Source organism: Ranitomeya imitator, chromosome 2 (genome assembly GCF_032444005.1).
Source record: "Ranitomeya imitator isolate aRanImi1 chromosome 2, aRanImi1.pri, whole genome shotgun sequence".
NCBI lineage: Eukaryota > Metazoa > Chordata > Amphibia > Anura > Dendrobatidae > Ranitomeya > Ranitomeya imitator.
The window spans coordinates 555,429,966-555,442,851 of NC_091283.1; the positions used below are offsets into that span (position 1 = coordinate 555,429,966).

The following is a 12,886-nucleotide window of genomic DNA, read 5'->3' on the forward strand; positions in this document are numbered from 1 at the left end:
TTTTCTTGGAGCCTTTGCGGTGTCCTATTCCGTTGAGAGGAATTGATGCTACACCTTTGGCCAAGAATAAGCCTCAGTACTGGGCCCAGCTGACCATGTGCATGGCTCCTGCACATCAGGAAGTTATTCGCTTTCTGGTACTGCATAATTTGCATGATGTGGTCGTGTTGGGGTTGCCATGGCTACAAACCCATAATCCAGTATTGGATTGGAACTCTATGTCGGTAACCAGCTGGGGTTGTCAGGGAGTACATGGTGATGTTCCATTTTTGTCTATTTCGTCATCCATTCCTTCTGACATCCCAGAGTTCTTGTCGGACTTTCAGGATGTATCTGAAGAGTCCAAGTCTGATGCCCTACCTCCGCATAGGAATTGTGATTGTGCTATCGATTTGATTCCTGGTAGTAAATTCCCTAAGGGTCGTTCATTTAATTTGTCCGTACCTGAACACACCGCTATGCGCAGTTATGTGAAGGAGTCCCTGGAGAAGGGACATATTCGCCCATCGTCGTCACCATTGGGAGCAGGGTTCTTTTTTGTAGCCAAGAAGGATGGTTCGCTAAGACCGTGTATTGATTACCGCCTTCTTAATAAGATCACTGTTAAGTTTCAGTATCCCTTGCCATTGATTTCTGACTTGTTTGCTCGGATTAAGGGGGCTAGTTGGTTTACTAAGATTGATCTTCGTGGTGCGTATAATCTGGTGAGAATCAGGCAGGGAGATGAATGGAAAACGGCATTTAATACGCCCGAGGGTCATTTTGAGTATCTGGTGATGCCGTTCGGACTTGCCAATGCTCCATCTGTTTTTCAGTCTTTTATGCATGACATTTTCCGTGAGTATCTGGATAAATTCTTGATTGTTTACTTGGATGACATTTTGATCTTCTCAGATGATTGGGAGTCTCATGTGAAGCAAGTCAGAATGGTTTTCCAGGTACTGCGTGCTAATTCCTTGTTCGTGAAGGGATCAAAGTGTCTCTTTGGTGTGCAGAAAGTTTCATTTTTGGGGTTCATCTTTTCCCCTTCTACTATCGAGATGGATCCGGTTAAGGTTCAGGCCATCCAGGATTGGACTCAGCCGACATCTCTAAAAAGTCTGCAGAAATTCCTGGGCTTTGCTAATTTTTATCGTCGCTTCATCTGTAATTTTTCTAGCATTGCCAGACCATTGACCGATTTGACCAAGAAGGGTGCTGATTTGGTTAATTGGTCTTCTGCTGCCGTGGAAGCTTTTCAGGAGTTGAAGCGTCGATTTTGCTGTGCCCCTGTGTTGTGTCAACCTGATGTTTCTCTTCCGTTCCAGGTCGAGGTTGATGCTTCTGAGATTGGTGCAGGGGCGGTTTTGTCACAGAGAGGTTCTGGTTGCTCAGTGTTCAAACCATGTGCTTTCTTTTCCAGGAAATTTTCTGCTGCTGAGCGTAATTATGATGTGGGCAACCGAGAGTTGCTGGCCATGAAGTGGGCATTCGAGGAGTGGCGTCATTGGCTTGAGGGTGCTAAGCATCGCGTGGTGGTTTTGACTGATCATAAGAACCTTACTTATCTTGAGTCTGCCAAGCGCTTGAATCCTAGACAGGCCCGTTGGTCGTTATTTTTTGCTCGTTTTGATTTTGTGATTTCATACCTTCCGGGCTCTAAAAATGTGAAGGCGGATGCTCTGTCTAGGAGTTTTGTGCCCGACTCTCCGGGGTTATCTGAGCCGGCGAGTATCCTCAAGGAAGGAGTCATTGTGTCTGCCATCTCTCCTGATTTGCGGAGAGTGTTGCAGAAATTTCAGGCTAATAAACCTGATCGTTGTCCGGCCGAGAAACTGTTCGTCCCTGATAGGTGGACTAGTAAAGTTATTTCTGAACTTCATTGTTCGGTGCTGGCCGGTCATCCAGGAATCTTTGGTACCAGGGAGTTGGTTGCTAGATCCTTCTGGTGGCCATCTCTGTCACGGGATGTGCGTGCTTTTGTGCAGTCATGTGGAATTTGTGCTAGGGCTAAGCCCTGCTGTTCACGTGCCAGTGGGTTGCTTTTGCCCTTGCCGGTCCCGAAGAGGCCTTGGACACATATTTCGATGGATTTCATTTCTGACCTTCCCGTTTCTCAAAAAATGTCGGTCATTTGGGTGGTCTGTGATCGCTTTTCTAAAATGGTCCATCTGGTGCCCTTGGTTAAATTGCCTTCCTCCTCTGATTTGGTGCCTTTGTTCTTCCAGCATGTGGTTCGTTTACATGGCATTCCTGAGAATATTGTTTCTGACAGAGGTTCCCAGTTTGTCTCGAGGTTCTGGCGAGCCTTTTGTGGTAGGATGGGCATTGACTTATCTTTCTCCTCGGCCTTCCATCCTCAGACTAATGGCCAGACCGAACGAACCAATCAGACCTTGGAAACATATCTGAGATGTTTTGTTTCCGCTGACCAGGATGATTGGGTGTCATTTTTGCCGTTGGCTGAGTTCGCCCTTAATAATCGGGCCAGCTCGGCTACCTTGGTCTCTCCATTTTTCTGCAATTCTGGGTTCCATCCTCATTTCTCTTCAGGACAGGTTGAGTCTTCGGACTGTCCTGGTGTGGATTCTGTAGTGGACAGGTTGCAGCAGATCTGGACTCAGGTAGTGGACAATTTGACCTTGTCCCAGGAGAAGGCTCAGCTTTTCGCTAATCGCAGACGCCGTGTGGGACCCCGACTTCGTGTTGGGGATCTGGTTTGGTTATCTTCTCGTCATATTCCTATGAAGGTTTCCTCTCCTAAATTTAAACCTCGTTTTATTGGTCCGTATAGGATTTCTGAGATTCTCAATCCGGTGTCTTTTCGTCTGACCCTCCCAGACTCCTTTTCCATACATAATGTATTCCATAGGTCGTTGTTGAGGAGATACGTGGCACCTATGGTTCCATCTGTGGAGCCTCCTGCCCCTGTTTTGGTGGAGGGGGAATTGGAGTATATTGTGGAGAAGATTTTGGATTCTCGTGTCTCTAGACGGAAACTCCAGTATCTGGTCAAATGGAAGGGTTATGCTCAGGAAGATAATTCCTGGGTTTTTGCCTCTGATGTCCATGCCCCAGATCTTGTTCGTGCCTTTCATGTGGCTCATCCTGGTCGGCCTGGGGGTTCTGGTGAGGGTTCGGTGACCCCTCCTCAAGGGGGGGGTACTGTTGTGAATTCTGTGGCTGAGTTCACTTCTGTGGTCACAAGTGGTATTGCAGTCTCTGGGCTTCCTCCCTCAGGTGTTTTGGTGAGCTCGTTGGCTGCCTTGCTATTTAGCTCCACCTGAGTCTGTCTTCCTTGCTCCTTGTCAATGTTCCAGTGTTGGATCTGAGCTACTGCATCTTTCCTTGGGCCTGCTGCTCTGCTAGATAAGTGCTTCTAGTTTGTTTTCTGTTTTTTCTGTCCAGCTTGCTATTAACTTTTGCTGGAAGCTCTGAGAAGCAAAGGGGTGCACCGCCGTGCTGTTGGTTCGGCACGGTGGGTCTTTTTGCCCCTTTGCGTGGTTTTCGTTTTAGGGTTTTTTGTAGACTGCATAGTTCTCTTTGCTATCCTCGCTCTGTCTAGAATATCGGGCCTCACTTTGCTGAATCTATTTCATTCCTACGTTTGTCTTTTCATCTTGCTAACAGTCATTATATGTGGGGGGCTGCCTATTCCTTTGGGGTATTTCTCTGAGGTAAGTCAGGCTTGTATTTCTATCTTCAGGCTAGTCAGCTCCTCAGGCAGTGCCGAGTTGCATAGGTAGTGATAGGCGCAATCCACTGCTGCTTATAGTTGTGTGAGGATAGATCAGGTACTGCAGTCTACAGAGATTCCACGTCTCAGAGCTCGTCCTATTGTTTTTGGTTATTGCCAGATCTCTGTATGTGCGCTGATTACTGCACGCTGTGTTGCCTGATTGCCAGCCATAACACACGGCCTCAATAGTGAAGTGGAGCTTTTTGCTTTCAATCAAAGAGTTAATAATGCATGACCCGGCGCTCTACATAGGACGCACACATCGCACACCTTACCATCCCTGAAGAAGGAATCAGCGATTCCGAAACGCGTTGGAATTTGGTCTGGTGTGCGTTCCGTATCCGGTCACGTGATTCATCACGTGGTAGTGATGTCACGCAAGGTCCTGCAGCCGCTCTGCACCTTGCCGGCTCTATTCTTTTGATAGAGCTTTTTGTGCCTGTGCACGGCACATTCTGCCCAGTCTTCTGCGGGGAGGTACGCCTGTCACCGGCTGGGACGGCGACCCCCGAAATATTGGCACCTGCTATTTAGTTTTTCCATCAGCCATTTTTTGGCACTCACCAGCATTTATATATTAGCATCTACGGACATTATCTACAGGACCTTTCACCACAAGGGGACACACATCTACATACAGCACATAAGGACTAAGGTATGCCATATGCGAATGCACCTAATTAACACTTGGTCTATATGGTGTTATATCTTTATTTATATTTTTATACTGACGTTTTAGCGCAAATATACATTTTATATATATCTATGTATCATGCTGTCTGGCTTATCTAATGATTATCCTGTACAGTGAGGGACATAGCGTGGGTTGTTAACACTTGGGATAATCATTGATGAAGAGTGCAGCAGCCGAAGACAAGTTCCTCTTGACTATTGGATTCTGCCTAGAAATTGGCAGCAGCGACTGAGATGACAAAGCAGCTACAGTGTGCCTCTCCACCTGCGCTGTCATTGCTCATCTGTATAGGCTCCATCGAAAAGCTTTTCTTCCTTCATTTATGGCTGGTTTCCTCAATACCAGTCCGCCACACGTTACTATGATAACTCAAACAAACACTTCTGACGTCATCATCCAAGGCCTTTTAAGACTGACTCAGGCAGGCAGCTTCTAGTTGCTTGAGTTTTCAGGAAATATACCACCTTCAGAAAAATTGTTTTTGCAGGAGTTGCCTCAGATTCCACTAGACTATGCTCCAGTCAGCTGTCTAATTACTTTCTTGGCAATTCCTGTAGGCCAATCTAGGCCATAACCTAGGGTACAGCAGTCAAAGGGGTATATGTACAGAAGAAATATCAACCAAATATTTTCAAATTGTTTCTGTGTTATTTTGAAAAGGCCATATAAAATACTGTTTTTTAAATTTACATCCATATACATTAAATAAATTGAGCAGTACATTTACATCGCCCATCTCTACAGTTTGCACTGTGTTGGTCAGTGACTGTCAAAAAAGAATTTGCTATTTCTCATTCAGTGTAAACCACATGTTAAAGGAAAATTACAGATTTGGTGTTACAATAGCGATTCCATGTGATTCATATCACTTGATGTCTAAATGTCTACTGTAATCATAGATGCTCTAAAATATCTCAAAATTGACGAAACCCAAAAATCAGGAACTCGAGCAGAAGCTAGCGGTACACTCATCAAGCTGCAAAGACTTTAAACATTGTTACTGGCACAATGAGAGGGAACGGTGATGCTCAGGTTACACAAAGTGAACAAGTATGTGCAAAATGTGGAATTTGCTGTTTTGGAAGTTGCCGAAGTTCTCCAATCACTAGTAGAATTGCAAGAACTGATTGATAGAACTAGTGGATTGAAGGAAGTGTGAGAACAATTTGATTTATATGAGGAAAAAGCTCTCGACATTTCTGATAAAGTATGTGAGCATGATGAGAAGCGTTCAATTCTCAGACAACTTCAATCTGATGAGACACGTGATTGTGAAGTTTATTTACGAGGGCTTGACATCTGTCTCTCTAATAAACTTTTTGAGAAGGGACAGGGCACCCAGAATTGTGTGCTTTGTCCCCGGATGAAGAAATGTGTAAATGCGGCCCTGCATATCATTGCTATTGGTCTCTCAGGTCTGCTGTGTTAAGCATCAATTTACAATCTCGTCTAAGCTTTCAAGTTCCGTTTTGTCAAGCCACAAGTTATACCTTCATTCCTGCTATAAGGTATTGTGTTGTCTGCATCTAGGTCTCTGCAAGCAAGGTACCTAATTACATTTGTCTCTGATGTTGCTATTCTGTCCACTCAGAAATTTTATATTTTTTTGAGTTACTGCCGCAAGATACCCGATTGCTTATACACCTGTTCTTCCTGTGTATAAATACATCTCAAGATATCATTTATGTTATTCAGTCCTGCTGCTCTTATTCACTCTGCACAATTATCAAAAGACTGACTGTCACATCCAAACAGAAAAGACGTGTGAACAGGTGCTTACTAAGAGTAGCCATCTTCATATAATGAGAAACAGCGAGCACAGACTCAGTGACGTCACCGCTAGTTACTGAGCCTGCGCCCTTATTGACACATCTCCATTAATAAGCCGGCTTAATGTCACCTTACAATAGGAAGGTGACATTAACCCCTCATTACCCCACTTGCTATCGCTACTGGGCAAGTGGGAAGAACCGGGCAAAGCTTCAGAATTGGCGCATCTAATAGATGCGCTTTTTCTGGGCAGCTGCAGGCTGCTGTTTTTAGGCTGGGGGGCCCATATCCATGGCCTCTTACCAGCCTGAGAATAGCAGCCTGCACCTGTGAGTTTAGACGGGTTGGTTGAAAACATAGGGGGGACCCCACGTCGGATTTTTCTTTCATTCATTCTCCCCTGTTCACGCTGCTCGCCAGCAGAGCAGGGGAGAAGGGATGACAGCCGGCTTCAGCACCACACACAGGGGAAGAGCGGCTTACAGTAGCGCTGCTTCCCCCACGGCCATCCGTGCACATGGAGGACAGTGTACACTGTTCTCCATGTGCATGTGTGTGGCACGTTTTGTGGCCAGTGTGTCCGGATAAAAACGGACATGTCTGCGTGTTTTGCACACGGACACATGGTCCGTCAAAACATGCTGACATGTGCATAGACCCATTCATTTGAAAACCCTAAAAAAAAAAAAAACAGGTTGTGAGGTAGCAAAACATGAAAATGCCAAGGGGGTGAATACTTTTTCAAGCTACTGTATATTTATATTGAAAATAAACGTGCACATTGGAATTTGTATTTAACATGATAAAAGAAGAATGGGAAGAAAGTGTGTGTTTCTTTAACCAGCTGATTGACAGTGAATAACAGCTTTGAGAAAGCTGTACAGTGGAGTTTTTTTACGAGGTGTATACTGATATCAGCTAAGGGTCACTCATTATCTTTAAAGAATTGAAGTCTATTTCTGCTGCATCATCACTTCCGGGGTCTGTGCTGCTCACTCTGACCTAAGGCTTTGTTTGTGGATCAATGTCACCATATGAGCCCAAAACAGTTGATCCTCCTGGAGATTTGACAGTTGGTTTGAGGGGAAAAGTTGCACCCCATATACAATTTGTCAATTGATGTAACTGTGCTTTTGATCTCCACTCACGTTACACCACTGATACATTTGTGGCCTTTCTTAAACTAAAGAACTAGAAACATATTACGATGCAGAAAGTTAACTCTTTAACACTTAGGAGTTTTCTCACAAAGTACATTTGAATCAATAGTACTTGGAATAAAAATAAGCTCCACATTTGGTTATGTTAAAAATTATTCCTGTGCTGAGATAATCTTAAAGGGAACCTGTCACCCCCAAAATCGATGGTGAGGTAAGCCCACCGTCATCAGTGGCTTATCTACAGCATTATGTAATGCTGTAGATAAGCCCCCGGTGTAACCTGAAAGAGGAGAAAAAGAGGTTAGATTATACTCACCCAGGGGCGGTCCCGCTGCGGTCTGGTCAAATGGGTGTCTCAGGTCCGCTCCGGCGCCTCCCATCTTCATCAGATGAAGTCCTTTTCTGGTCTTCACGCCGCAGCTCCGGTGCAGGCGTATTTTGTCTGCCCTGTTGAGGGCAGAGCAAAGTACTGCAGTGCGCAGGCGCTGGGCCTCTCTGACCTTTCCGGCGCCTGCGCACTGCAGTACTTTCCTCTGCCGGAGCCGCGGCATGAAGAGCAGAAGAGGACATCATGGAGCGGACCTGAGACGCCCATCGGACCGGACCGCAGCGGGACCGCCCCTGGATGAGTATAATCTAACGTCTTTTTCTCCTCTTTCAGGTTACAATGGCGGCTTATCTACAGCATTTCAGAATGCTGTAGATAAGCTCCTGATGACCGTGAGCTTACCTCACCAAAAATGGTTTAACCCCTTTTACCCCTGGGCATTTTCCTTTACATTGTTTTTACCCCTTCTTCTAAGAGCCATAACTTTTTATTTTCCATCAATTTGGTCATATGAAGGATTGCTTTTTGTGGGACAAGTTGTTTAATTTGAATGCCACCATTGATTTTACCGCATAATGCACTGGATAGTGGGAAAAAAATTGCAAATGTGGTGAAATTGCAAAAAAACGTTCAATGCCACAATTTTTGGGGGAATTTTCATTTACCATGTTCACTGTGCTAAGCCTGACAGATACCAAACTTGTATAGATTTTGATATTTAAGTGGTGAAAAACAAAATCTGAAATTTGTATGAAAAAAATGTTTTGTGTTTGTTGCCATTTTCCGAGACCTGTAGTATTTCCTTTTTCGGATCTGGGGCTGGATGATGCCTTATTTTTAGCGATGAGCTGATGTTTTTATTGTTAACATTTTGGGGTAGATAAGATGTTTTCATCACCCATTATTGCATTATTGTGGCAACTAAAGACGTAATTCTGGCTTTTTGATTCTTTTTCTCACAACACACCGTTTACCAATCAGATTAATTTATTTTATATTTTGATAGGTTGGACATTTCTAAATGCAACAATACCAAATATGTGTTTGGTTCTATACATAGCAGTGTTTCGGCCAATATATCAGCCATCAAGTGCGGGTAAAGATACGGGCTCGATGCGTGAGCCCGCATCAAAGGCAGGGAGAAGGTTGTTGACGTAAATATACATCATCGGTCGTGAAGGGGTTAAACATAGCAAGCTTCAGGCCAGGGGAGAAAACAAAAGAGTATACAGACACGGCTGCATGGGATCTCAGCTGATTATTTTTCTGAGGTAAAATATTTTTAAAAAAGCAGGAAAAGCTTTACCTCACAGAAAGAATAAGCTGAGGTCCAGTGCTGTAGTGGCTGAATACTCTCCTTTGTGTCCTCGCTTGCCATTACACACTTCATAGCAGGAGCACATTTATAAGATTATCTCAGCACAGGAACATTCTTTTTAACACATTCAATTATGGAACTTATTTTTATTACAAGTTCTATTGATGAAAACGTACTTTCTCTGTTGGAAAACTCATTTAATACAACAACAGCAATTGAGTTTGTATAGTTAGATGTTCTGTTACACTTTTCTGCATCAGGATATAATAATAATAATAATAATAATAATAATAATAATAATTTTATTGCTATAGTGCTAACATATTCCACAGCATTTTACATTTTAGAGAGGTCTTGTACAGACAATAAAGACATTACAGAATAAGAATAACTCACATACCAAGAGGAGTGAGGGCCCAGCCTCACAGGCTTACAGTCTATGAGAAGATGGGGGAGACATGAAAGGTAAATGGTAAAAAGGGCTAGTATTGTATGATCCAGTCATTATTATAATAAATAGGGTATTCAATAGCGCTGCATGAACCAGTCACCAGCCAGTATGTATACAAGTACAGACACAGAGTGCTATTAAGTGTATGGAGGATGTATGAACAGATGTTACGAGGGACCGGATTTGGAAGAGAATTTTGGAAGGGCAAAACTTGAACAGTTACATAAATGAGATGGGGCGATAAGCCAGTCTAAAGAAGTACATTTTAGGGCATGTGTAAAACTGTGGGTATTGGGAATTTATCGAATTGTCCTATGTAGTGCATTCCAGAGAAGTGGCGCAGCTCAAAAGAAGTCTTGGAGACTGGAGTTGACGGTTCGGATTATTGAGGATGTCTTTATCATTTTACGAAAGACTACATCTGTATGTGTATACCAATATATGTTTTCTTAAATCTGAAGATGATGTTTCACTATAGCTACCTTGTACATTTGCTATGTATGTAAGCATCAATCATTTATATTCACAAAACTCTAGAATATATTGTAGAATTCGCATTGTGAATGTTTCCTACAGTATTGTTTACTCCCACTGCATAAGGTTTAAAAGCAACAATATAAGCTTTCTCTGACCATCATTTCACTACTATGATATACATACCTCTTTCATATATGTTCTGTTTTCAAGTTCTATAAGTTCAAAAGCAGCTATGAGTTCTCCACCAGCCATGTTACCCTTATAGATGTCAAAGAATTGCAAGGGTGGTTGGATATATTTTGGACCGTCATCTTCATTGTCCTCATCTTCTAAAAGTGTTACAGTTGGAGTAGCAAAGGCTCGACCCAAAAAGTCAGGTGGCCCCTACAATTTATAGAAACAGTATACACATTCATTTTTTTTACAATGTTTCAATTAACATTTCAGATTAACAAAACATAAAGAACACATACAAAGGAAATAGAGTAATAAATGGTTGATTTGACAAAAAAAACATTCTATATAAAACGTTTCCCATGTAAGTCGATATAGAAATATTAATTGCTATGCAATGAAATAAATGTTAACAATGGCATCAAATGAGAACCAATAACAACAATTGCCCATGTTTTGCCTCTCTCCCTACAAGGAGATGCTATTAGAGAATCTCATCCTCATGATGTGTGGCTGTGTCTTCATATCACAGACATATCAAGTAGTGGAAACATTATATAGATTTTATGATGGGAAAATAATTAATTATTATTAATTAGAAAAGGCAGACTTAAAAAGTCCAATGGAAATTTTATAATTGATGAAGATGACTTCATGTAAGGTTTTAATATTCCATAACTAATTATTTCCACACTACTTAATTGGATCCAATGGATGTTTACACTACATTAAAAATGTGCTTTTCTTTCGAGCTCTCATAAATACTGACATAAAAGTAATACAAGTATGTTACTTACAAATTTATCTTGGTCATAAATATTAATAATGATAAGTGGAGGGTCGTTCTTCAAGTCTTCCCTATTTCCATCCATGAGAAGATTGTCATACAGCAGCATTTCATTCCACATTGGAGCTAGAGTCTCATTAATCACCTAAAGAAGATTAGTTTTTAACTAGACAGTATTAAAATGGTAGATACAGAAATGCTTAGAAAACTGTACAAATAGAAGGGTTGTAGAGGATTTCTCATTAAAAACGATTTTGTAAAGTCATTTTTATTTTGGCATCTACGCTAAAGAAGAACTAAGCTTCAATAGTGAAGATGCTACTTAGTAAACTCTTTGCTATTCTAGGCCTGATCTGCTGTGACCTGATGTTTGATGAGATATTAGTTAGATGGTATGCTGTAGATCACAGATAACAAAACTGGCCATGCGATTGAAGGAGTTGGAGTTTTTGTATGATCACTATAGTTTCCAAACCTGTTATGACTTTAGAAAGCATGCTCAAAGACCTTTGGGACAAAAGATCTTAGTGTTGTAAAAAAAATCAAAACTACAGCTAATTTTATCAAACTTCTTGCCTGGTGCCCCAGATCTCCAGCAATGCCACATTGTATTGTGTCAGCATCAATAGTTCAATACCTTGGTAGAGCAGGGACCCACGAGCTCCCTGCCCTATCACTTTCTGTCTTTTAGGCCACTGGCTCTAGATCTGAGGCCTGCAGGACGTTAGTGTCTCGGTGCAGATAGTGCAATGACGTCACTGTTTATACAAGTCAGAAGAGGAAATGAAGGCTGCGGAGGACAGGGATTCAGGATTAGTTGAGTGTAAGCTTTGTTTTTATTATTTTTAATGGTATTGTTAGTTCTGAAGCCGACATTATTAGTTTTTAAGAGGGGAACTCGGTATTATTACTGTTTAAGGGGCAGTTGGGGCAGTTTTAATTTTTAAGAAGACACTCTGCCTGGGTCATTATTACCTTAACCCCTCTGCGACCTTAGACATACTATCCCGTCGAGGTGCCCTGGGCCTATCTGACCCTTGACGGGATAGTACGTCATGCCCTTTAATGCGATACCGCGACTTAAGTCGCGGTGATCGCATTAAAATTCCAACGCCATCTTACCTGGGGGAAGATGGCCTCGGCATCCAGGGCATTGTCGCCGCCCACCCGCCCTCTCGATCGTTGTGATTGGCTGTTCAATTCTGAACAGCCAATCACAGCCATTCTCATTATTTCAGCCAATCGGAGCAGCTGAAACAATGAGGTCACAGGCTAGGATCGAGTACCGATGTACTCGATCCTAGGTCCGGTGCCTGGCAACGCCAGGCACCGGCAAGAACACCCTGGATTGGCGCGATCGCCGGAACCTGCGTGGATCGGTGCTCTAATAGCACCGATCCTAGGATAGGACACAGTACAGGCCCAGCAGAGCCTGCAGGAGCCGATTGGCGCGATCGATGTCACCGCTCTGTGACCGCTCTGTGCCCTGCAGGTGACCTGGCTGTGACCTGCCTAGGATCGGCGCGAACAGCTCCGATCCTAGGCAGGTCACAGCCAGGTCACCAGGAAAGCTCTGATTGGTGGGATCGATGTTATGGCCGATCCCACCAATGACAGGTCACAGCAGCAGCATGACCGCTCTGTGACCTGTCTGTTTCACCTGCCTGACCTGTGTATGACCGCTCTGCAGGGGTCCTCACTCTAGCTGAGGATTCCTACAGAGCGGTCATACTGCTGGATCTCCCTGCTGGATTTTGTGCCTGGATCTCCCTGCCGTGCTGGGTAGAGTTGAGCGACCTTGACCTTTTTAGAGTCGAGCCGGGTTTCGCGAAACCCGACTATCTCAAAAGTCGGGTCGAGTGAAATCGGCCGATTATGACGTAAAGTCGGGATCGACCGAAACACGAAACCCAATGCAAGTCAATGGGGCAGCATAGTCGGCAGTGAGTGGGGGCCAGGAAAACACCTAGAGTGCCCATTTTAATGTCAAAACCATCCATTCTTCTTAA

The 12,886-nt window shown here is 43.3% G+C and overlaps 1 protein-coding gene across 1 annotated transcript in view; it reads right to left on the reverse strand.

Annotated features, from left to right (window-relative positions):
* LOC138664937 (fer-1-like protein 4) overlaps nt 1-12,886 on the reverse strand; it is a 355,430-nt gene that overhangs the window by 100,155 nt on the left and 242,389 nt on the right. The window contains exons 25-26 of the mRNA XM_069751990.1: nt 10,888-11,022; nt 10,100-10,300 (exon numbers count right to left, since the gene is read on the reverse strand). Of these exons, the coding sequence (XP_069608091.1) occupies nt 10,100-10,300; nt 10,888-11,022 (336 nt within the window). The remainder of the gene's footprint in view (nt 1-10,099; nt 10,301-10,887; nt 11,023-12,886) is intronic.